Raw genomic sequence first — 24,274 nt, 5'->3', positions numbered from 1 at the left:
CTAACCACCCCCCCTCCAACTCCTTTGTAAATGCTGATGGCAACTGTTAAGCAGAACCGGGAAAGAAGCCTGCAGGCTGTCTAGTTATCTGCTCACTTCAGCCTAAAAATACACATCATGCAAAAATAAGGACACAATGAACTTCAGAGCATAATTGTGAAATGACTGTTATTCCATCTTTAAAACTCTAAAATGAGAAGCCAAAACCAAAGGTGTTGGGAAATGGAAAGGAAACAGTTTGAATTCTACTTAGGAAATTTATACCTGAGAGATTTCTGGCTGTTGCAGAATCTACTGGGCAGGGCACATTGGATTGGGTGACTGAGCACAGACAATGCCTTGTTTTTCGTCTATTAAACACATTTTCAAATAGCATTTCAACACTAGCTTTATGATCTCATAAATATTTCAAAATAGTCTTTTTTTTAATCTTAATTCTCTATGGACCAAGACTTGAGCCTTGTTTCCTGCCGATTTGTATCAGGTTGGCCAAAAAGTTCTTTCTGGTTTTTCCATAAGATCTTAAGGAAATAACCCCTTTAAATTGTTTTGTCCTTGTTCCTTCTGAAACCAAGCAGGACCCTGTGGGGCGCCGGGCACAGGAGCCTTTCTGTTCAGCCTCCATGACCTCCACTGAGTTCCAAAAGGCAGGTTCCAACAGTTGCTAATCAGAGAAGGAAGGGGACACAGAGACAGGAGAGGAACAGCCAAGAAGCAATAGCAGAGCCTTGGGGCAGGGTCCTGGTTTAACACTACCTGAGTGCAGACCATGCGCACACCCTAATCCTATCAGCAACACCACCCTTGGGCCATTGCTATAAAAATCCTCACCAGATTCTTCAGGGTTGGGACACACAGTTTCAAGGGCTCCCCTTTGCCTGGGAAAGCAATAAAGCTATTCTTTTCTATTTCACCCAAAACGCTGTCTCCGAGGTTTGATTTGTTAGGGGAACCACGGACTGAAACCACTTGCCCTGGCCAGGCACCATAGGAACCACTTGCATGAGTTGTGTCAAACAGGAGGTCCTCGAAAGGAATGTAGAACTAACAAGCTAGCATCAACCGGAAGAATTCAGGAAAGGTCAAAAGAAAAGAGGAGACGCCAGTACACAGGTCCTATCAACCTCCCAGAATCCTTCTCACTGGAATCTATCTTGGCTGAGCTATGCAACCGCCACCAGGAAGGACTCTGAGTCAGAACTATCGGCCATAGACCACCTGGAAACTAACCTCATTACCATAACTGTAACCTGAGACAGCAAATCACGTGGCAGAGCAGTTCTCCTGGGCTCTCTTACCCTGCTGCTCTCCATCCAAGTCCCCCTCCCAATAAAGTCTCATGCTTTGTCAGCACGTGTATTTCCTCCAACAATTCATTGTCAAGTGTTAGACGAGAGCCCACTCTCAGGCCCTGGACGGGGTCCCCCTTCCTGCAACAGATTTGGCACCAGTGCACAGAGGCTGATCTTTCAGCATCACTGGGCTTCCCCAGGAGCCCAGCAGGTAAAGAATCTGCCTGCAATGCAGGAGACCCTGGTTCAATTCCTGGGTCGGGAAGATCCACTGGAGAAGGGATAGGCCACCCACTCCAGTATTCTTGGGCTTCCCTGGTGGCTCAGCTGGTAAAGAATCCACCTGCAATGTGGGAGACCTGAGTTCGATCCCTGGGTTGGGAAGATCCCCTGGAGAAGGAAACAGCTACCCACTCCAGGATTCTGGCCTGGAGAATTCCATGGACTGTATAGTCCATGGGGTCACAAAGAGTCGGGCATGACTGAGTGACTTACACTTTTCACTTTCCATGAGTGATTACTTGATTCAACTAATAAATTCCCTGAGCACCTGTTATGTCCCAGGAACTCTGGCTTATTTGGCTTAGTGACAGCTTTTTTTGAGAACAAAAGCATCTCCAATAAATTAAGAGACTTTGAGCATGTTCTAGAAATTGACTGAACCTCCTTGCACACCCCTGACTCAAGATTCAAAGATTCAGTAGGACTCTACTTGCTTCCACCTGGCTGGAAGCCATCCTATTTAACTGAGTGCACAAACAGAGCTTAATCATTTGTGTGTTTAACCTATATGGATTTTGAGAAACTACGATGTCTCCATTAAAAAAAAATAGCAAGAAAAACTGATACAGGGCAGGCAACACGAACTTCATTCCATTTCATAGCCATGAGCCCCTGCATGATCCTGAGACAGGAAACAGAAATCTAATATTCCTTAAGGCCATCTCAGCTTGTGGGCCTCTAAGTGTGAGCAGCAGGCTGGGCCCATTGATTCTCATAGAACATTGCACTAATGTCAACCTGGTGTTGACATTAATGTCCCGTGATGTCAACCTAGCTCAACTATGGTTCACCTGGGGGGAAAGAATGTCGTGTCACTGATGGGGTGAAGTCACCTGTGTTGAAGTGTAAGATGTCACACTCTTATAATATTTCAAAAAGTTCTGAGATGTGGGACTTCCCAGGTGATCCAGTGGTTGACACTCTACCTGCCAATGCAGGGGACATGGGTTCAATCCCTGGTCTGGGAAGATCCCGTATGCCTCGGGGCAACTAAGCCTGTGTGCCACAACTACTGAGCCCACAGGCCACGACTACTGAGCCTGCACCCTACAGCCTTAGCTCTGCAACAAGAGAGGTCACCACAATGAGAAGCCCGTGCAACACCATGAAGAATAGCCCCTGCTCACTGCAATTAGAGAAAGCCCATGTGCAGCAACAAAGACCCAGAGCAGCCAAAAATAATTAAGTAAATAAAAGCTTTTTTAAGAAAGGAAGCTCTGATAAGTTAAGAGAAACCATGCTGGTCTTGAAACCATGATGAAGCTCAGCAAGATGAAGACCTGTCAAGGCAATGCCCGCATGAACCCGTGAGCCCTAGCTCAGGAAAGCAAACTGGAGAGAACACTGCCCACCCCCTTGCCTCTTCATAAATGCAGTGAGATAATAACAGCACATATGTGCGACATGGTGTTGCCTTGCATATTATCTCCTTGGGTGAGTTCTGCAAACTGTAAAGTGAATCTACTTTTTAATGTGATTCTAGTGGAGTCTTGTACTCAAGAGATTACTGTTAGGAAGTCACTCTTTTTAAAAGAAGGCAAACATACAGTCACAAAACAGGTAAAGCATCTAGATCAGGTCTCCTGAACCCAAAAGACTGCTGAGCTCAGACTAATGAAGTAAATGAACTTGGGGAGAAGGGGAGACAACAAGAAATGAGGGGTCCTACACCAAATGGAAGAGACAGGTCCCATCTGCAGGGTGAGTCCTACATTGTCTAATAACACAGCCAACTGAGCACTGGAAATGTGGCAAATTGAAAAAAGATGTGCTGAGTGTAAAATATACATACAGGAACTTCCCTGGTGGTCCAGTGGTTAAGACTCTGCCCTCCCAATGCAGGGGGCCTAGGTTCGATCCCTGGTCAGAGAACTAGACCCCACATGCTACAACTAAGAGTTCTCCTACCACAACTAAAGATCTTGCATGCCACAACTAAGACCCGACGCAATCAAATAAATAAATACAGCTCAATCATAATTTTTGTATTGACATGTTGAAATGATATTTGGATATACTGAGTTCATAAGACTATATTACTAAAATTAATTTGATCTGTCTCTGCTTTGTTTAAAGTGGCTACTAGAATGTTTTAAGTGACACACATGGCTCTCTTTATGTCTAAATACATGGGATTACATCCTCTTTAGCTCTCGACCCCCTTCATGGATCACTGCCTTGTCGTGGAGAAGGGGGTTGCATAACAATGAAGCTGTGAGCCATGCCATGCAGGGCTACCCAAGATGAACGGGTCACAGTGAAGAGTTCTGACAAAACGTGGTCCGCTGGATGAGGGAATGGCAAATCACTCCAGTATTCTTACCAAGAGAACCCCATGGACAGTATGAAAAGGCAAAAAGATATGACACCAGAAGATGAGCCCCCCCGTTTGGAAGGTGTCCAATATGCTAATGGGGAAGAGCGGAGGGCAATCATGAATAGCTCCAAAAAGAGTGAAGTGGGTGGGCCAAAGTGGAAACAACACTCAGTTGTGGATGTCTGGTGATGAAAGTAAAGTCTGATGCTATAAAGAGCAATACTGCATAGGAACCTGGAACGTTAGGTCCATGAATCACGGTAAACTGGACATGATCAAGCAGGAGATGGCAAGAGTGAACATCAACATTTTAAGGATCAGTGAACTAAAATGGATAGAAATAGGCAAATTTAATTCAGATGACCATTATATCTACTACTGTGGGCAAGAACCCCTTAGAAGAAATGGAGTAGCCCTCAGTCAACAAAAGAGTCCAAAATGCAGTACTTGGGTGCAATCTCAAAAATCACAGAATGATCTCGTCCATTTCTAAGCAAACCATTCAACAACACAGTAATCCAAGTCAATGCCCCAACCACGAATGCTGAAAAAGCTGAAGTTGATCAGTTCTATGAAGACCTACAAGACCTTCTAGAACTAACACCAAAAAAAAAAAAAAAAAAAGATGTCCTTTGCATCATAGGGGATTAGAATGCAAAACTAGGAAGTCAAGAGATACCTACATTTATTTCTCCCTTAAACCTTCAAAAATTGATGCTTTTGAATTGTGGTGTTGGAGAAGACTCTTGAGAGTCTCTTGGACTACAAGGAGATCAAACCAGTCAATCCTAAACGGAATCAGTCCTGAATATTCATTGGAAGCTGAAACTCTAATACGTTGGCTACCTGATGTGAAGAACTGACTCATTGGAAAAGACCCCGATGCTGGAAAATATTGAAGGCAGGAAGAGAAGTGGATGACAGAGGATGAGATGGTTGGATGGCATCACTGACTCGATGGACATGAATTTGAGCAAGCTCTGGGGAGTGGTTATGGGCAGAGAAGCCTAGCTTGCTGCAGTCCATGGGGTCACAAAGAGTCAGACACAACTGAGTGACTCAACTGAACTGAACTAAAACTTCAAAAGTTCAGAGGTCTGCTTTTCCTCTTTCCTTTACTGATAAGTATCAGTAAAGCTTTCACTCTGAAATGTGTTCACCTCTGTCAACTATAAATTGGCACTGGCCAGGAGCATTTGCCAGTGACTAAACAAGAACAAGGGCATTTGCCATCTGCTTCTATGGAGATTGAACCCTGTGCTGCTTCAGCTGTTGACCTTCAATACCTGCTGAGGGAATCCAGGGTGGAGTGAGACACTCTGTGCTCCAGGGAATCTGGTGGGACAGGTCTTTAGATAGCCAGATATTTCCAGGAACTGATTTCATGATCCCAAACTTTGTATCTCTTCATATCTAGGGAAGCACTAAATCCCTTCATGCTGACATCAGCTCCTCATGACTAGCAGAAAACCTTGTGTAAAGTAAGCACTCAATTGCATTTAAGTCCCCTATTGACTGACCTTCCTTCTTCCCACTGCCTCTTTGGAGCAGGCTCTCAGAGCTATCTGAGGTGCTGTCTCCCAGGCTGCAGCCCTCATTTTACCCCAAATAAAACTTAACTCACAACTCTCATGCTGCACATCTTTTTTGTCAACACCTCAATAACATCCATTTCCACTTCCCCTCTTCCTGCAGCCTTGAACATCCCCATCGCTCATTTCAGTGTGAAGCACTCAAACTCCAGGATCCAATCAGAGCATGCCACCTATGCATACAACCAGCCTGGGGCAGGCACTCTGGGACTTGGGACTGCACCTTCAGACTTGTGTTTCTTGCTGGGCTTGAGTTGGGAGGTGCCAGCAAACAAAACCTGACAAGAATGGGAAGTGGATCCAAGACAGAGCAACTGACTCCCATCCATACCATCTTAACAGTGATATCATGCCTGAAGTCTGCCCTACCCTCAGACTTTTTATAGGATAAGCAGCTAAATCCCTTTCCTTGTCCATGCAATTAGGGTTGGGTTTTCAATGACATGAGGCTGCAAATCTCTGCTACTATTATAGACCATCGGATTAGAGCCTTTCTTGTTCTTGATCTAAAATCCTGCCTAGCTTCTTATAAACCATCAGGGTCTCTAATCACAGAGGTGATCTTTCCCCAAGGCCCTTCATCCCTTCCACAGCAACTGTACTCTGACCTCAGAGGGTCACAAAGCCCCTCCCTGTTCCCTATTTCTTGTTTGTAGAAAAAGGCTTTCCTAGACCCTCCCTGAGTTCCAAAGAGCAGACTCAAGCAGTTACTAATTAGGGAAGGGAGGGAACATAGAAACAGAATAGAAGCAACCATCAATTGTTCAAAACAAAAAAAAAAAGTAATAAATAAAAATTTTAAAAAGAAAAACAAACTCCCAAAAATAGAAAATAAGAGAGGATAATTTAGTGATAAAGCAAGAGTCCTGATAAAGCAAGAGACATAGAGAACAAACTTATAGGTTGCCAAGAGGATGAATGAAGGGAAAGAATAGTTCCAGAGTTTGATATTGACTTATACACACTGTTATATTTTAAATGAATAGTCAACAAGGACCTATTGAATAGCACAGGGAACCTGCTCAATGTTCTGTGGCAGCCTGAATGAGAAGGGAGTTTAGGGGAGAATGGATATATGGATACGTCCGGCTGAGTCCCTTCACTTTTCACCTGAAACCATCACAACATTGCTTGTTAATCAGCTATACCTCGATACAAAGCAAAAAGTTTTAAAAAAGGAAAATTACAGTAACAACAACAAAAAGAAAATTGGATATTTCAAGGCAAGGAATTGAAGACTTTTCTATGTATTGGGAAGATGCAAGAGGCTGGGCTTGCTGAAATCATTCCTTTGGCATGCACCTCAGCTACCCGGGGCCAGTATCCTGGGTTTTCACATCCTGAGATTCCTCAGGCTGCAGTCTGATGTCTGCTATTAACAGATGGCAGGTATTCTTTCCTTCCTGAGTTTCCTCAGCGCTCACCAGCTCACCATCAGAGGCGGCTGCAATCACCAATGACTAGGTCGTCCTTGTCTACTGATATGGCAGGAAATATTCAATTTTTCACATCTCTTACATCATCTCTCTCCTCTGCTACATCGCCCCAGGTCCTTCCCAACCGTTTTCAAGCCTGTACTTTCCCTTTGTTCCCATGTCAGCCACCTCAGTCCCTCACTCCGAATCCTGCTAGCATTCAATCCAGAACCTTCACCAGGCAGCGACTGCCAGGCCAGCCGCTCTCTCTGGCTAACTCTTCAGATGCCTCCACTTCTCAACTCCACAAGCTGCTTCCTGTCTCGAGGCATCCCCACAGGCGGGTCCCTTGGCCAGAAATGCTGTTCCCAACCTTTCTCTCTCTTCACCCAGGTGTTTTTTTTTTTTTTTTTTTTTTACCACGAATTGCTTTACTCAGGGCTCAGGCTCAAGGAAGCAGGGAAGAGTAAAACGAGGCAAGGTAGTGTGGAGAGTCCATTTGAAGGTGCGTTGTCAAGCTGGTTACCATCAAATGTGATCAATTGCTCCATCTCATGAGACTATCCCCTCTGGAGACCATCCTGCAAGAAAGCAGTTTAATGCATTTACTATATCTTCCATGGATGAACGTGTCTCTTTCCTTGCCAAAGTTCTATTTCAAGTCTCCAAATAAATAAGGAAAGGCCTTTCCATCTTCAGCATTTGTACAAGTGTAGAAACCTGTGAGCAGGGCCCTTGACCAAACTCTAAGACATGTCTTGGTCAACCAAATCTCTTCTTTCTGGCTGGTTCATATTTTAGTTCTTCATGAACTATAAGCTCCAAGGCGACACAAATTTTGGCTTTCTTCACTGCTTTCTTCACTGGTGCCTAGATCAATGCTGCATCTGAGCCAGCTTGGGGCCGCAGGAAAGGGTGTCGGGGCCACACACGCACTCTCGCTGCAGTCCAGATCCTCCTGAAGCCCGCACGCCCGGAGCGCACCCGGCCGGGACCGCCCGCCTAGACGCAGGCCCGCCAGCCCGCCCACGGGCCGGGGTCACAGCCCATCACCCAGGTTTTAACCTCCAGCTTAAAAAGTTATTTCTCTTGGGATTTTCTGGTGAGCCAGTGGTTAAGGTTCCATACCTCCAATACATGGGGCGTGGGTTCCATCCCTGGTTGGGGAACTAAGATTCTACGTGCTGTGCAGTGTGGCCAACGTAAATAAATAATAAAAAGTAAATAAATAGGGATTTCCCTGGTGGTCCAGGGGCTAAGACTCTGCGCTCCCAATGCAAGGGGCCCAGGATCGATCCCTGGTCAGGGAACTAGATCCCACATGCCACAAATAAGAGTTCACATGCTTCAGTTAAGACCCGACAAAGCCAAATAAATAAATTTAAAAAAAAAAAAAGTAAATAAATAAAAAGTTTTTTCTCATATGCAAACATTCACCACAGCCCTATTGACAGTAGCCAGTAAGTGCAAACAACTCAAATGTCCTTCAGCTGATGGATGGACAAGCAAAATGTGACATGTCCATTAATGCAATATATTATTCTGCTATAAAAGAATTAAGTACTGATGCATTCTGCAGAGTCTTCGGAAAGGACCATATAGAGTATGATTTCATTTATATGAGATGTCCAGAAGAGGCAGATTCATGCGGAAAAGATTATTGGCTGCCTGGACCTTGGGGAGGAGCACTGGGGGGTGGTTGGGGATGACAGCTAATGAATCTGGGGTGCCTTCTGAGATGGCTAAGAATGTTCTGAAGTGAGATAGTGGTGATGGTTGTGTGACTTTACGAATATACTAAAAACCACTGAATTGGATGCTTTAAAAGGGTGAATTTTATGGTATGTGAATTATATCTCAATTTAAAAAAACTGCATGAGAAAGGAAAAGCTATTTCTCTGGGGAGCCTCCCAGACCCTCTAGAAATAGGTCTGTCCTTTGAACACACTCGTGTGTGTGTGTGTGTGTGTGTGTGTGTGCACGTGCACTCAATCATGTCCAACTCTTTGTAACCCCATGGACTGTAGCCTGCCAGGCTCTTCTGCCCATGGAATTTTCCAGGCAAGAATACTGGAGCAGGTTGCCATTTCCTACTGCAGGGGATCTTTCCAACCCAGGGATCAAGCCCACAACTCTTGCATCTCCTGCACTGGCAGGTGGAACACACGCTTACCACCTGGCAGTTCTTCCTAGCAGTGATCATATTGTAATTAAACAATCTGTGTGATTGTACATTCGTGCTAGAATGCTGAAACCTTCTTTCAAATGACAGGGCATAGCATTGAGCTGATGTGCTAAAAATTCTCTGGCTGAGCAGCTGCTGGCTTCTGCAGGGCTCACCTGTCCTCTGTTCCAGAGCCTTCCCAGCACTGTGCCCCTGGAGATACTCAATAGTAAATATTTGCTGAATGAAAACAATAGGCAACAATGATTTTATCAGGGGAGAAGATGAAAGAGCCTCTTCCCACTGACTTAATGTATACCTGCAGTTTCTGAAACTGGGCAGGACCCTGTGGGGCTTCTGGGTATGGAAGCCTTTACAAGAAATAGGCTTCATACAGCCTCGGTGACCTTCCCTGAGTTCCAAAGAGCAGGTTCAAACAGTTGCTCATCAGGGAAGGGAGGGGTTTCGGAGACAAGGGAAGAGCAGTCGAGAAACAATACTGCAGCCTTGGGACAGGGTCCTGGTTCCACGTCAAAAGGTTCACAGAACAATATCTTTGAGCTCTTCTGCAGAGCCAATCCCCCAGCAACACTTGATGGTTACAGCAGAGTTCAGACCTGTACCAGCAGAGGCTTCCCTCGGCAGTAGGGTCAGGGCTGTACTAGATGTGATGATATTTACTTTCCTCCTTTTTTTTCCCCTCCAGTGCATTTCCACAAAGTCTTCTGTTTGCTTCTGTTATCTGAACTACTTCCCATCAAATAAAATCACTTCACGCTGTGTTTCAGATGGAGGAAAAAGACAATACACAACCACACACCCCTGTACGAAGTCTGGCTCTCTCAACACAGGGACACTGCATTCACTCTGGTGTCAGAGTCCTGGCCCAAAGCACTAACTTTTAGAACTCCCTACTCTGCTGTGTAATTCTGGTTTTTTGTTTTTAATTTTTTGGCCTCACCAAAAAAAAAATAAAAATTAAATTGAACCTATGTCCTCTGCATTAGAAGTGTAGAGTCTAAACCACTGAACACCCAGGGAAGTCCCAGAAATGTGGACCTAGGAAGCCTCAATCCTTCACCTTTTCTTGTTTCCATCTCTGTTCTTCTTCTTTTTTTTTGGCCGAAATAGGTAGCTAGTGGGATCTTAATTCCCCGACCAGGAATTGAACCAGGGCACTCAGCAGTGAAAGTGCTGGACCTGACCACTGGACCACCAGGGAAGTTCCTTCTTTTCCATCTCTTTTCTTGCATTTCCTTTTCGACTGAAAAAAGATGCACAGCTTGAGAGTTGCGAGTTAAGTTTTATTTGTGGCAAAATGAGGACTGCAGCCTGGGAGGCAGCACCTCAGATAGATCTAAGAGACTGCTCCAAAGAGGCAGTGGGGGAAGATTATATATAAGGTTTTGGTGAAGGTGGAGTTCAATACCATTAAGCATTCATTGTACAAAAGGTTTTCTGCTAGTCATACGCATCTGATGTCACCATAAAGGGACTTCGTGCTTTTCTAGATGTGAGGAGATGCAAGGATCAAGCTGGGTTTAGAAAAGGAAGAGGAACCAGAGATTAAATTGCCAACATTTGCTGGATCATAGAGAAAGCAAAGGATTCCAGAAAAATATCAACCTCTGTTTCATTGACTGTGCCAAAGCCTTTGACTGTGTCATTCATAATAAACTGTGGAAAGCTCTTAAAGAGATGGGAATACCAGACCATCTTACGTGTCTCCTGAGAAACCTGTATGCAGGTCAAGAAGCAACAGTTAGAACCCAGCATGGAATTACCGATTGGTGCAAGCTTGAGAAAGGAGTATGACAGGGCTGTCTGCTGTCACCCTGTTTGTTTAACCTATACACTGAGCACATCATGAGAAATGTCAGGCTGGATGAGTTACAAGCTGAAATCAAGATAAGCGGGAGAAACATCAACAACCTCAGATATGCAGATGATACTACTCTAATGGCAGAAAAAGAAGAGGAACTAAAGAGCCTCTTGATAAGGTTGAAGGAGGAGAGTGAAAGAGCTGACTTAAAACTAAATATTAAAAAAACTAAGATCATGGCATCTGGCCCCATTACTTCATGGCAAATAGAAGAGGAGAAGGTGGAAGTAGTGACAGATTTCCTCTTCTTGGGCTCTAAAATCACTGTGGATGGTAACTGCAACCATGAAATCAGAAGATATTTGCTTCCTGGCAGGAAAGCTATGACAAACCTAGACAGTGTGTTGAAAAGCAGAGACTATACTCTGCCGACAAAGGTCTGTACAGTCAAGGCTATGGTCTTCCTAGTGGTCACTTATGGTTGTGAGAGCTGGGCCGTAAAAAAGGCAGAGCGCCAAAGATTTGATGCCTTCAAACTGTAGTACTGGAGAAGACTCCTGAAAGTCCCTTGGACAGCAAGGAGATCAAACCAGTCCATCCTAAAGGAAATTAACCCTGAATACTCAGGGTTGGAAGGACTGATGCTGAAGCTGAAACTCCAGTATTTTGGTCATCTGATGCGAACAGCTGACTCATTGGTAAAGTCCCTGATGCTGGGAAAGATTGAGGGCAGAAGGAGAAGAGGGTGTCAGAGAATGAGATGGCTGGTGGTATTATCAATGCAATGGACATGAACTTGGGCAAACTTAGGGTGATGGTGAGGGACAGAGAGACCTGGTGTGCCACAGTCCATGGGGATGCAAAGAGTCAGATACAACTGGGCAACTAAACAAAACAAACAAAAAGGATTGGGATCATAGAATCTGCACCTGAAAATATCCAACTATCTAAAGACCAGTCCCACTAGATTCCCTGGAGCAGAGTGCCTCTCTCCACCCTAAACTCCCTCAGGGGTATTGAAGGTCAACGGCTGCAGCACCGCAGGGTTCAATCTCCGCAGAGGCAGATGGCAAATGCCCTTGTTCAGTTACTGGCAGTGCTCTTGGCAAGTGCCAGTTTGTAGTTGACATCCTTAAACCTTTAGCCACGCTGCAGACAAAACTCTAGGTATGGGACGCAGTAATCTATCAAGTCTCTGATGGTCTGATTTAGAGCAGGGGTCAGCAAACCTTCCCTGCAAATGGCCAGAGAATAAATACCTTTGAGTTTAGAGGTGGAGGATCTCTGACCTACTACCCAGCCCTGCTATTGATTTTAGCCTAACAGGAGGTGTCCTTTGACCTCATCTCCCGTTACTTTGTCCCGAAGAGAATGATATGACTTTTTTTTCACTTGTGCAATTTAAATTTCCACCTTTACTGTGAGGAACTGACCTGAACCTATTTGCCTGGCTCAGAGGATCCTCAGGATTTTTGGGTTCTTCTGGAAATTGTTGAGAGCCTCAGGGGATTAGAAGTGAGAGGAGGGAACCATGGATCCCCTCGCTGGACCTGGCTTCTGGCTGAGCCAGGTGACACAGTGGGGACACTGACCAAAAGGAGATGCAGACAGCAGGGCTGCTGGGTGGGCAGGGCTGCCTGATTCTCCTCCACACAAAGGCCCCCATAACTGTGCAGCAAACCACGCACCCTAAACACTTCGCTTCTTTATGACACGCTGCATGCTGGTGAACAAACCTCTGATGCAGGTTTCTAACATTCACAGGGCTTAGGAGACAATCCCAGAGAGTAGGCCTTGATCAGGGTATTTAAAATTCTGCAAACAGGACTTCCCTGGTGGTCCAGTGTATAAGAATCCGCCTGCCAATGCCAGGGACACAGGTTCGATCCCTGGTCTGGGAAGATTCCACATGCCATGGGGTAACTAACCCTTGAACAACTACTAACCTATGCTCTAGAGCCCGTGAGCCGTAACTACTGAAGCCCATGTGCCCTAGAGCCCCTGCTCCACAGCATCAGAAAATTCGGCAATGAGAAGCCGGTCTGCAACCAAAGAGTAGCAACTCTCGAAGGAATGAAGACCCAGCACAGCCAAAAATAAATGAATAACTGAAGGTCTTCCGTGACTTGGGTCTACCCCTCCAGCCACATCTGCTGACTCCACCAAGAGCAGGGTTTGTCAGCCTCAGCACCTCTCACATTTTGAGCTCATTCAGTCTCCATCATGGGCTGTCCTGTGCACTGGAGGGTGTTTAGCTGTACCCTGACCTCTACCTACAGGATGCCAGGAGCTGTGAGGACCAAAGATGCCTATAGGTACTGCTCCATGTTCCCTGGGGGCAAAATCACTCCCTCCTCCTTCACACATTTTCTTGGCCTCTGCTCCCATCAAGAAGCACTGACCTATGGGACTTCCCTGGCAGTCCCGTGGTTAAGACTCAGCTTAACCACTGCAGGGATCACCAGTTCAATCCCTGGTCAGGGAACTAAGATCCTGCATCACTCAAGATGCAGCCAAAAAAAAAAAAAAAAATCACTGACCTAGAATATTCTATACTGTTTGGTTTGCACAATTTGGTCCAGAAGGGATCCACTTTTACCAACATCCCACCTGCTTGCCCCTCAACCTGAGACACCACCCCTTTCACACTGACCCGCCCCTGCTTTGCCAAATAAGGTACATATTCTCATGACTAGCCCACGTTTACTGAGTGTGTACTAAGTACCAAGCCCTGTTTCAAAACGCTGAAAATGTATTAACTCACATTTGATCCTAATAACAAACCTATGGGGCAGGTTTGAGCTGTGATTATGTATCCTGGCCTAGATCTTAGAGATCTTAAGCAGGGAAGCTGGCAAGTGAAGGCAGGAGACCTGAACCAGCCTAAGTCCAGCCCAGAATAGTTTCCCAGAGTGCCCTGTATGTTGTCCTGTCCCGTGTGGATGTACGCATCGCAAACCAGCATCACTATTTATACATCGGGTGTTCATTCACAACTACAAGCTTAAGGGTGCAAGAATGGACCCATTTTTCCTTTTTGTAAGCCCAGTCTTATCCAACTCAGCCTGCCCAGGTAGACTGATGGTTCGGAACCCCAATCTTGTTCATTTGGAGGGGCTCCCTCCCCCATGGCCCAGGGTCACTGGAGGATCACAGGAGTCTTCCTCAGAGAAAGTCTGAACCTCTGGCTCTCACTGCTTTCTGGTAATCAGCGCCCAGGGAAGTCTTGCCAAAGAAACCTCCTTCCCCTGCCCTTCAGGATACCCAGCATCATTTCCTCAAGGAACCCAGGCTTTCGAAAGACAAAAGATATCTTCCCGCAACTTCTGCTTTTTCCCTTTTCTACTCCCATCCCCAGCAATCTTCTCTCCTGAGAAGGAGAGACCAAAGCCTGGCTCTGATGAGAGAGACAGACCAAAGCAGAGAACAATATTTTATGACCTGTTCAACCAGGAAAAAAAAAAGAGCACAGTAACTAAAGGGCCCTGCACCCTTGCTAAATGTCTGTGCCAGTGCCTGTCTGGTGCCCCGGAAGCCCTCTCATGGGTGAGGGCCTTTGGGCAATTTGGCTTGATGTGTGCATCTTGAGGGGCTTCCCAGATGCTGCTAGTGGTAAAGAACCTGCCTGCCAATGCAGGAGACATAAGAGACAGGGGTTGATCCCTGGGTCGGGAAGATCCCCTGGAGGAGGGCATGGCTACACACTTCAGTATCCTTGCCTGGAGAATCCCGTGGACAGAGGAGCCTGGTGGGCTACACTCCATGGGGCTGCAAAGAGTTGGTTATGACTGAAGTGACTTAGCCTGCACACACGTGTGGCTAGCGTTAAGGAGTGGAATGTTAAATAATGGATGCTTTCTCTAGTTGCCAAATCATAAACTATGCGCGCAGGCTCTGCTGGGCTGGCCACTCTCTCTGACCTCCTTTCTTCACCACAGTCCAGGGAGCACAGCTTTCTTTCTGCTTCTCAAGAGCCTATTCTGGTCCCAGGGCCTGTGTTGAGCTATTACCATATCTTGGGACCATCCACCCTTCCAGATCCCTAAGAGACTGCCTCCATCTGCCACGAGGTCTTTATTTGAATATTACCTCCTGAGACAGCCCTTCTCTGAACCCACAGCCTCAATCACCTCCTTTATTCCTGGTTAATATCCCCAAATCTCTCTTTCCCTCACGGAATGTGCTCCATGAGGGTGAAGACCACTGTGTACCTCCTGGCTGAAGTGAAGCCGTTCAGTCATGTCTGACTCTTTGCGACCCCATGGGCTGTAGCCTACCAGGATCCTTTGTCCATGGGGATTCTCCAGGAAAGAATACTGGAGTCTCCAGGGTATCTTCCCAACCCAGAGCTTGAACCCAGGCCTCCTGCATTGTAAGCAGACGCTTTACTGTCTGAGCTACCAGGGAAGCCCGTGCCTCCTGGCTACCTGTGTCCAAATGAGTGATGACTGGGATTTCTGTGGTGGTCCAGGGGTTAAGACTCCAAAGTTTCACTGTAGGGGGCACAAGTTCAATCCCTAGTCAGGGAAGTAAGATCCCACATGTGGCACAGCATAGGAAAAAAAAATAGTGGCAAGCATAGCTGCCTTCCAAATGAGTGATGGCAGTATCACCATCTTAAACCCGCATGGTGAAAATTCTCATGGGAAAAACCGTAAACTTCAGAACACTGATGTATCCGGTGGGCCATTCTCACAGATGCACTTCAGGAGAGCTAACTAACATATTTGAAGGAGAAAGCAGGGACAGGAAGGGGTAGGCGTGGCCCCATCACTCATTCCCATGATGAGGAAGCATGTTCACAGAGGGGAAGTCAATTGAGAAATTACATGAAGCAAGACACTCTGCCTTAAAAAAAAAAAAAAAAAAAAAAGGCTGCTATGAAACTTCAGCAAGGAGATCAAACCAGTTTATTCTAAAGGATATCAGTCCTGAATATTCATTGGAAGGACTGATGCTGAAGCTGAAGCTCCAATACTTTGGCCACCTGATGTGAAGAGCCAACTCATTGGAAAAGACCTTGATGCTGGGAAAGATTGAAGGAAGGAGGAGAAGGGGACAACAGAGGATGAGATGGTTGGATGGCATCACCGACTCTACGGACATGAGTTTGAGGCAAGCTGCAGGAGTTGATGATGGACAGGGAAGCCTTGTGTGTTGCTGTCCATGGGGTCGCAAAGAGTCAGACATGACTAAGGGATTGAACTGAACTGAACTGAACTGAACTTCAGGCACTAATCAGTTCCCTCCTTGCCCTGAGGACTTTTACTTTCCAGCAGGGAGAAGAGAAAATGTAGAGGGGTAAATCTAGAAAACAAGAAAACTGCAAATGCATTAGAAGATAAATGTTCAGAAGATAACCGGGAGGGAGGGGGCTAGGTAAGGAAGAGGGAAGACTAGTTTATTTCTTGGTGGGTTGGGTGGGTGAAGCGGGTATGTTGGCCATGTGACAGCGCTTGAGGAATCTTAGTTCCCCCAACAGGGATCGAACCTCCATCCTCAGCACTGCAGGGTGGATTCTTAACCACTGGACCACCAGGAAGTCCAGGGGGAGGTACTTAGGATGGCAGGATGCGGGAGCACAGGTTTGCACTTTGGTTGCGCCTTCCGCCTGGAAATCCTGGTTAGCCACCAGCCCTCCCCCCACACCCCGCCAGCCCGCCCCAGCTTCAAGGAATGCCCCTGGCACCCAGGATTCTGCGCAGATGTCATTCTAACAGGGAGGCCTTCCTGAGCATCCTGCCTGAAACAGCACACGCGGCCCCTGGTCTGTGTCTATAGGTATCATTGTATACATGGACCCCTGTGTTTTTATTCTTTCTCTAGCGTCGCCACTGAAATGTGGCGTCCGGAAGCCCCGACTTGGGGTTTCCTTGCTGTCTCCTCAAACCTAAGGCACTCAAAAGCAATACGGGGCATCCCTGAAGGCGGCCCCGGCGAGATGCGCGCGGAGAGTGCCGAGAAGCCTCCGCCGCGCTGCCTCGCGGGGCCATCCTGGTGCCCTGTATCACTGGGGTCACCCGCCGAGCGGCCCCGGGGGGCGCATTAGAATCCGAGCGCCAGGCAGGGGCCCGGGCCCCCGCGCCGGAGCCGAGCCAGCGCGCGCCTCGCAGCCCCGCGCTCCCCGGGCCCCGCGCCCGCCGGCGGGTCCGTTTGGGCGCGCGGTTCGGGGAAGCCAGGCCGACCCCCTCCCGGGCCCCTCCCGGTGCCCTCGCCAAGGCCCCGGGCGCCGCCGCACCTACCGGACGCGCTGGGCCGTGACTGCGTTGCCCGTGTGCCGCCGGAGCACCGCCAGGAATAGGAGCCGCATGCCGCCGCCGCCGCCCGGCCATCCACCGCCCGCCGAGGCCGGGCCCGGGGCGGGGGCGGGGACGCGGACCGGGGCGGCGGGCGGCCGGGCTGGGTCAGTCCGCCCGCCGCTCCGCAGGCCGCGCCCGCGCTCGCCGGTTCCGCCGCCGGGGGTCCGGGGCGCGCGGGGCGGCGAGCGGGGCGCGTGCCCGGGAAGGTGGGGGTGGGGGTGGTCCGCGAGGTCCCTCCCATGGGACCAGCACCAGGGCATCCGCGGGTCCCTTCCATGGGAACCAGAAGAGGCTCCTCTGGTGGTCCCAGAGTGACCATAGGTCCGCGTCCACGTGGACTGTAACCTGAGATGATAACAGGTCCCTTCCCTCCGAGCCGATGAGGGGTGGGTGGCCACAATCCCCTCTCACAGGGACCAGGGTTAGCCACAGGTTCCCCACCACACACACCCCCCCACACACACTCTCTCTCTTTCTTTCAAAGAAACCAGGGTGGCTGCCCATTGCTCCCCTGGGGACCAAGGGTCGTGAGTCCCTTTCCACCGCCTGGCACAAGGAGTGATGACCAATTCCCTCCCACAGGAACCAGAGGAGGCCATAAGTGGACTCCCAAGGGTATCAGGTTGACCTGATTTCTGACATCTTTTGAAAATGAGAGATCTTGCAATATTAAGACTCCTTTGAAAAGACCCTGATGCTGGGAAAGATTGAGGGCGGGAGGAGAAGGGGAGGACAGAGGATGAGATGGTTGGATGGCATCACCAACTCAATGGACATGGGTTTGGGTGGACTCCAGGAGCTGGTGATGGACCGGGAGGCCTGGCGGGCTGCAGTTCATGGGGTCGCAAAGAGTCGGACACGACTGAGTGACTGAACTGACTGAAGCCATCATTCCCACAGTTGCCTGAGCTAAGAAGCCGTTGCCCCCTTTGGAGGTGTTGAGATAAACTGAAGCATAATTTTAAGTTTAAACAAAAATTTATCCCAATTGGGTGGCACTGAACCAGAAGAGGCCAGGAGCACTCCACAGATAGGAGCAGGGGAAAGGCTATTATACATAAAAGGCAGAAGCAAAGTAAGGAAATTCAGTTCAGTTCAGTTCAGTCACAGTTGTGTCCGACTCTTTGTGACCCCATGGACTGCAGGATGCCAGGCCTCCCTATCCATCACCAACTCCTGGAGTTTACTCAAACTCAGGTCCATTGAGTCAGTGATGCCATCCAACCATCTCATCCTCTGTCCTCCCCTTCTCCTCTTGCCTTCAGTCTTTCCCAGAATCAGGGTCTTTTCCAACGAGTCAGTTCTTCACATCAGGTGGCCAAAGTACTGGAGTTTCAGCTTCAGCATCAGTCCTTCCAGTGAATATTCAGGACTGATTGCCTTTAGGATTGACTGATTTGATCTCCTTGCTATCCAAGGGGCTCTCAAGAGTCCTCTCCAACACCACAGTTCAAAAGCATCAGTTCTTTGGTGCTCAGCTTTCTTATAGTCCAACTCTCACATCCATATATGACTACTGGAAAAACCATAGCCTTGACTTGACGGACCTTTGTTGACAAAGTAATGTCTCTGCTTTTTAATATGCTGTCTAGGTTGGTCATAACTTTTTTTCCAAGGAGCAAGTGTCTTTTAATTTCATGACTGCACTCACCATCTGCAGTGATTTTGGAGCCCCCAAAATCAACTCTCTCACTGTTTCCATTGTTTCCCTATCTATTTGCTATGAAGTGATGGAACCAGATGCCATGATCTTAGTTTTCTGAATGTTGAGCTTGAAGCCAACTTTTTCACTCTCCTCTTTTACTTTCATCAAGAGGCTCTTTAGTTCTTCATTTCTGCCATAAGGGTGGTGTCATCTGCGTATCTGAGGTTATTGATATTTCTCCTGGCAATCCTGATTCCAGCTTGTGCTTCATCCAGCCCAACATTTCTCATGATGTACTTTGCATATAAGTTAAATAAACAGGGTGACAATATACAGCCTTGACATTCTCCTTTTCCAATTTGGAATCAGTCTGTTGTTCCATATCCAGTTCTGACTGTTGCTTCTTGACCTGCACACAGATTTCTCAGAAGGCAGGTCAGGTGGTCTGGTATTCCCATCTCTTGAAGAATTTTCCACAGTTTAATGTGATCCACACAGTCAAAGCTTTGGCATAGTCAATAAAGCAGAAACAGATGTTTTTCTGGAATTCTCTCACTTTTTCGATGATCCAACGGATGTTGGCAATTTGACCTCTGGTTCCTCTGCCTTTTCTAAATCCAGCTTGAACATCTGGAAGTTCACAGTTTACTGTTGAAGCCTGGCTTGGAGAATTTTGAGCATTACTTTGCTGGCATGTGAGATGAGTGCAATTGTGCAGTAGTTTGAGCATTCTTTGACATTGCCTTTCTTTGGGATTGGAATGAAAACTGACTTCTTCCAGTCCTGTGGCCACTGCTGAGTTTTCCAAATTTGCTGGCATATTGAGGACAGCACTTTCACAATATCATCTTTTAGGATTTCAAATAGCTCAACTGGACTTCCATCACCTCCACTAACTTTGTTTGTGGTGATGCTCCCTAAGGCCCACTTGACTTCGAATTCCAGGATGTCTAGCTCTAGGTGAGTGATGACACCATCATGGTTATCTGAGTCATGAAGATCTTTTTTGTATAGTTTTTCTGTGTATTCTTGCCACCTCTTCTTAATACAACTGCTTCTGTTAGGTCCATACCATTTCTGTCCTTTATTGTGCCCATCTTTGCATGAAAATTTCCCTTGGTATCTCTAATTTTCTTGAAGAGATCTCTAGTCTTTCCCATTCTATTGTTTTCCTCTATTTGCACTGATCACTGAGGAAGCCTTTCTTATCTCTTTGTTATTCTTTGGAACTCTGCAATCAAATGGGTATATCTTTCCTTTTCCTCTTTGCCTTTTGTGTCTTTTCTTTTCTCAACTATTTTTAAGACCTCTTCAGACAACCATTTTGCCTTTTTGCATTTCTTTCTCTTGGGGGTGGTCTTGATCATTGCCTCCTGTACAATGTCGCAAACCTCCGTCCATAGTTCTTCAGGCACTCTATCAGATCTAATCCCTTGAGTCTATTTGTCTCTTCCACTGTAAAATCGTAAGGGACTTGATTTAGGTCATATCTGAATGGTCTAGTCGTTTTCCCAACTTTCTTCAATTTAAGTCTCCCAGTCTTGTTTTTGCCGACTGTATAGAGCTTCTCCATCTTTGGCTGCAAAGAAAATAATCAATCTGATCTCGGTATTGACCATCTGGTGATATCCATGTGTAGAGTCTTCTCTTGTTGCTGAAAGCTTAGTTGGCTCTCTGTGATTGGTTATCCTTAGGTTTCAGTTCTGTAACCTTGAGGCATTTACAACTTAGGTTTTGGTTTGATTGACTCAAATGGAAAGAACCTGCCTGCAGTGCAGGATACCCAAGTTCCACCGCTGGGTGGGGAAGATCTCTTGGAGAAGGGAATGGCTGGATACCCACTCCAGTATTCTTACCTGGAGAATTCCATGGACAGAAGAACTTGGTTGGCTACAGTCATGGAGTTGCAAAGAGTGGGACACAACTAAACCACTAACACTTTCACTTTTTCTCTTTTGGTGTGATTAAGGAAGCAGCAGGGCCTTTAAGCCCTCAGTCAAGTGGCCTCCTTGTTTAACAGATGGGACCTGAGCGCCCCACTTTATCACAGTGGTTGTAGGTGCATTTCAATTTCTTTGTGAGCTCAATTTGTCTTCCTGTTGTTAGAAGAAGTTGAAGTTTATATCTTGGCTCCATAGTCACCAAGGACAGAGACCTCTTTCTTTCTTCTCCAGCATCATAGTGTTTGGCCTTTATTCTTAAGATAGTCTCTAGGTGTAATATGATTGCTGGAGCTCCAGCCATCATATTCACATTTTAGGTCAGCAGGAAGGAAGGATATAATGCTGCATTTCATTTTAAGGGCTCCTCCTGGAATTTCACACAGCCTTTATGACTTTATCTTACTGTGTGCATCATCCATCCCAGACAGCTAGGAAATGCAGTCTGTTAGCTGGGTATATTGCCACCCTGAATAAAATGGTGATCTCAGGTGACCAAAAATATTCTTTTTCAGGGCCACCATTTAACCCATTTCAGAGGCTCCTTTTCACAGATGGCTGCATGTATGCAGGTCCCCAATGACTCACCTGGAATTGTTCTCTACCTCCCCACCCCTCATGCTCTCTTCTCTTCTCTACTTACCTCATTATGTTTTGTGATCAGGGAGTGGTCAGCCCCACCCAGCACCTGGGTCCTGAGCTTATTCAATGCTCTCACCTTTGCTTGTCCAACACCAGACGATAGACATCAATAGATGTTTGTTGAATTAAATAAAATCACTGAATTTGCTCTGTTGTGAGATTTTATTCCCTTGAGAATGCATTTCTGATTTTTTTAGTGAAAGCCAGTGCTACCATGGTAGACTTTGCTAGGCTGAAACTCACTTTTATTCAGTTTTCCTGGAACACACCTGTTCCATGAGGTAAGATATTCTGACATATCTTTGGGGGCCCATTACTTTATCCTTTCATGGCTTTCGTTTACCCATTTGTAAAATGAGGAAAGCTATAAACAGTATCATAGTTAATTAGTTCATTTTGATGAAGTCTTTTATGATTTTCCCAGGTAGGTAATATAAAAGGGTACGAAGACAACTGTGTTATTATTGAATAATGTAGAAATAATTATGAGGGGGTGAGGAGGTAGAACTTGGCATCTCGGAGGAGTTTTCTCCAGATGCTTCTAACATAAGGGTCTTAAAATATACATAATGCAAAATATGTGTGTGTGTGTTTTTTGTTTTTTTTTTTTTAAACGTACGTTTTTTTTTTTTTTTTTTTTAATCATAGTGTTTGTTCAGACTATTTCTCTAATTCCTAGCTCTGGGCGGGGGAAAATGAAACTTTATTATCTACCCTGCATAAAAGTGATAGCATTTTCAAGGGAGGGCACTGTGGGCATATTGGCTTTTAAAATGGCTCTGTGATTTAAAAAAAGAGAAAAAGTCAACACTTACATCCCCCCCATCCCCTCCCCCTACCTCCCCTCCCCCTGCCCTTCTTGACATTAATAAATGGGGTATTCTGCTTCTTTGTTTCCATCAGAGTTTTCCATCTTTTTTTGTTTCCTTTTTTCCCCCCTCCCTTGACTGCACCCTGACATGTGGGATCTTAGTTCCCCAACCAGGAATCAAACCCACACCCCCTCTAGTGGAGGAGTGGAATCTTAACCACTGGATGGCCAGGGAAGTCCCCAGAGTTTTCCATCTTTGCATCTTCATTCTTCTCCTTAGTACTGAGAACTACAAATGGTGTGTGTGGGGGACAGAGAGCGAGAGATGGAAAGGGAAGGCAAGTGAGAAATCCTCATTAAAAAAAAAAAAAAAAGATACATGTAGAACTGTGGTTTAAGTGTGCTGATTCTGTTTCCTTTTCCTGGCTTTCACTGACAGATTTGAAAGTGACAAAAAAAAAAAAAAAAAAAAGCTGTTAGTCTGAAAGTAACTAGTTCCTTCTAGTGTTGTTTAATGAACAGGAGGAAGTCAACCAGGACTAAGTGCTTTTCCCTTATAGCTTTGGGCAAGAAAGCAGGCCTTTGATTCCCACTGCTGTCCTGATGGCTGAGCAGACTCTTTTCCGAACTTTTCGGCAGGAGGATGCTCACCCTAAAGATCCTTATCAGTGCTGAAGCGGACAGTGAGTCTGACAGCTATACGGCTTCCTATTTCTAATTACACAAGAGACACAGGTCCAGTTCTGGGCACACTGGAGCTTTACTAAAGGGAAGATGTTCCAACTGCTTCCAGTAACAACCTGTTGCTTGCAGAGGCTCATAGTTATTCTTTCAGGTTGTCAACTTATTTTATTACATGACCAAGTTTTATTACATAGCCATACAGGTAAACGGATTTTTAAAATCTCACAGCATCCCACTATCTGAGAGCAGCGCTATTAGTACTTCTGCAGGTTTTTCCAGACTTAACAGGTAAATATAATCATCCCAGCAGTGGTTGTGGGCCCTGAGCTTGGCAACATTCTAAGCACTCAGCATACTCCTGGACCTTCCCCCAGTCCTAGATGGTAGGTACTATGGTTCTCACCACTTTCCAGATGAGGAAACAGGCATAGAAACTTCCCAAAGTAACACAAGGAGTGTGGATTTTTTACTGTGATTTTTTTTTAGCTCTGCTTTGGACTCACTATTTTATTGTGGCTGATTTTTATTCTGTTTTGTGTTTGTGACTGTTACAAAATGTAGAAACACTCTACACTTTTTGGGGGGCGGGGAGGCGGTAACTGCTCTTTCGACAATTATGATAGGCAACATTCTACCTCAGCCCCCAAGATTTCCCACCTCCTGTTTTACATTCTTCCATATAAACACTTATCCAGGTGATGCCATGAAGAGAATTTGCAAAAGTGATTAAATCCCCAAAGCAGTCGCCCATAGGATTTCCCTGGTGGTCCAGTGATTAAGACTTAGCCTTCCGATGCAGGGGGTGGGGGTTTGATCTGTGGTCAGGGAGCTCTCCCATATGCCTTGCAGCCAAAAAACCAAAACACAAAACAGAAGCGATATTGTAACAAATTTAATAAAGACTTATAGTCCACAAAACAAACAAACAAACAAAAAAGTCAAACAAAACTAATCAGTTGCCCTCCATAGGGAGATTATGCAAGCTAAGTCAAACCCAGTAACTGTCTCTTTAAAGAGACTGGGCATTTCCTGATGTTGGAAAGATGCAAAGTATGAGAGAGGATTTGATGTCAGGGAGATTCTTTAAAGATGCCTTTGGAAATAAATGAAGTCCCATGACAAGGAGTACTAGAAGGTAGTAGATGTCAGCCAGCAGGAATTGGATAGCCCTACTCCCCGCCTCCCACCACCACCTCAAAGAACTAGAATCAACCACTAGTACGGGAGTTCTAGGTGACCTCTCAGCCCCGTCCCACACCTTACTGTCAGCTATGTGAAACCTTGGGCTGACAACCCAGTCAGCCCCGCCAGTCTCCTGAATTGCAAAGACTTCAGATAATAGGTCAGTGTTGTTTGAGCAGCTAAGGTT

The 24,274-nt window shown here is 46.3% G+C and overlaps 1 protein-coding gene and 1 non-coding gene across 3 annotated transcripts in view; one reads left to right on the top strand and one right to left on the bottom strand.

Moving 5' to 3' along the window:
- Positions 1-17,194, bottom strand: part of GLT1D1 (glycosyltransferase 1 domain containing 1) — a 110,169-nt gene extending 92,975 nt beyond the window's left edge. For both annotated transcript variants that reach the window (XM_065904840.1, XM_065904841.1), the window contains exon 1: positions 17,127-17,194. In XM_065904840.1, coding sequence (XP_065760912.1) covers positions 17,127-17,194 — 68 coding nt within the window. The remainder of the gene's footprint in view (positions 1-17,126) is intronic.
- TRNAG-CCC (transfer RNA glycine (anticodon CCC)) lies at positions 3,374-3,446 on the top strand. The gene has a single exon. It is a non-coding gene; the product is annotated as a tRNA-Gly (tRNA).
- Positions 17,195-24,274: the final 7,080 nt, after the last annotated feature.

Source organism: Muntiacus reevesi, chromosome 13, assembly GCF_963930625.1.
Source record: "Muntiacus reevesi chromosome 13, mMunRee1.1, whole genome shotgun sequence".
Lineage (NCBI taxonomy): Eukaryota > Metazoa > Chordata > Mammalia > Artiodactyla > Cervidae > Muntiacus > Muntiacus reevesi.
Note: the sequence above shows the minus strand (reverse complement) of the source record. Positions and strands in the feature narration are given on the sequence as shown.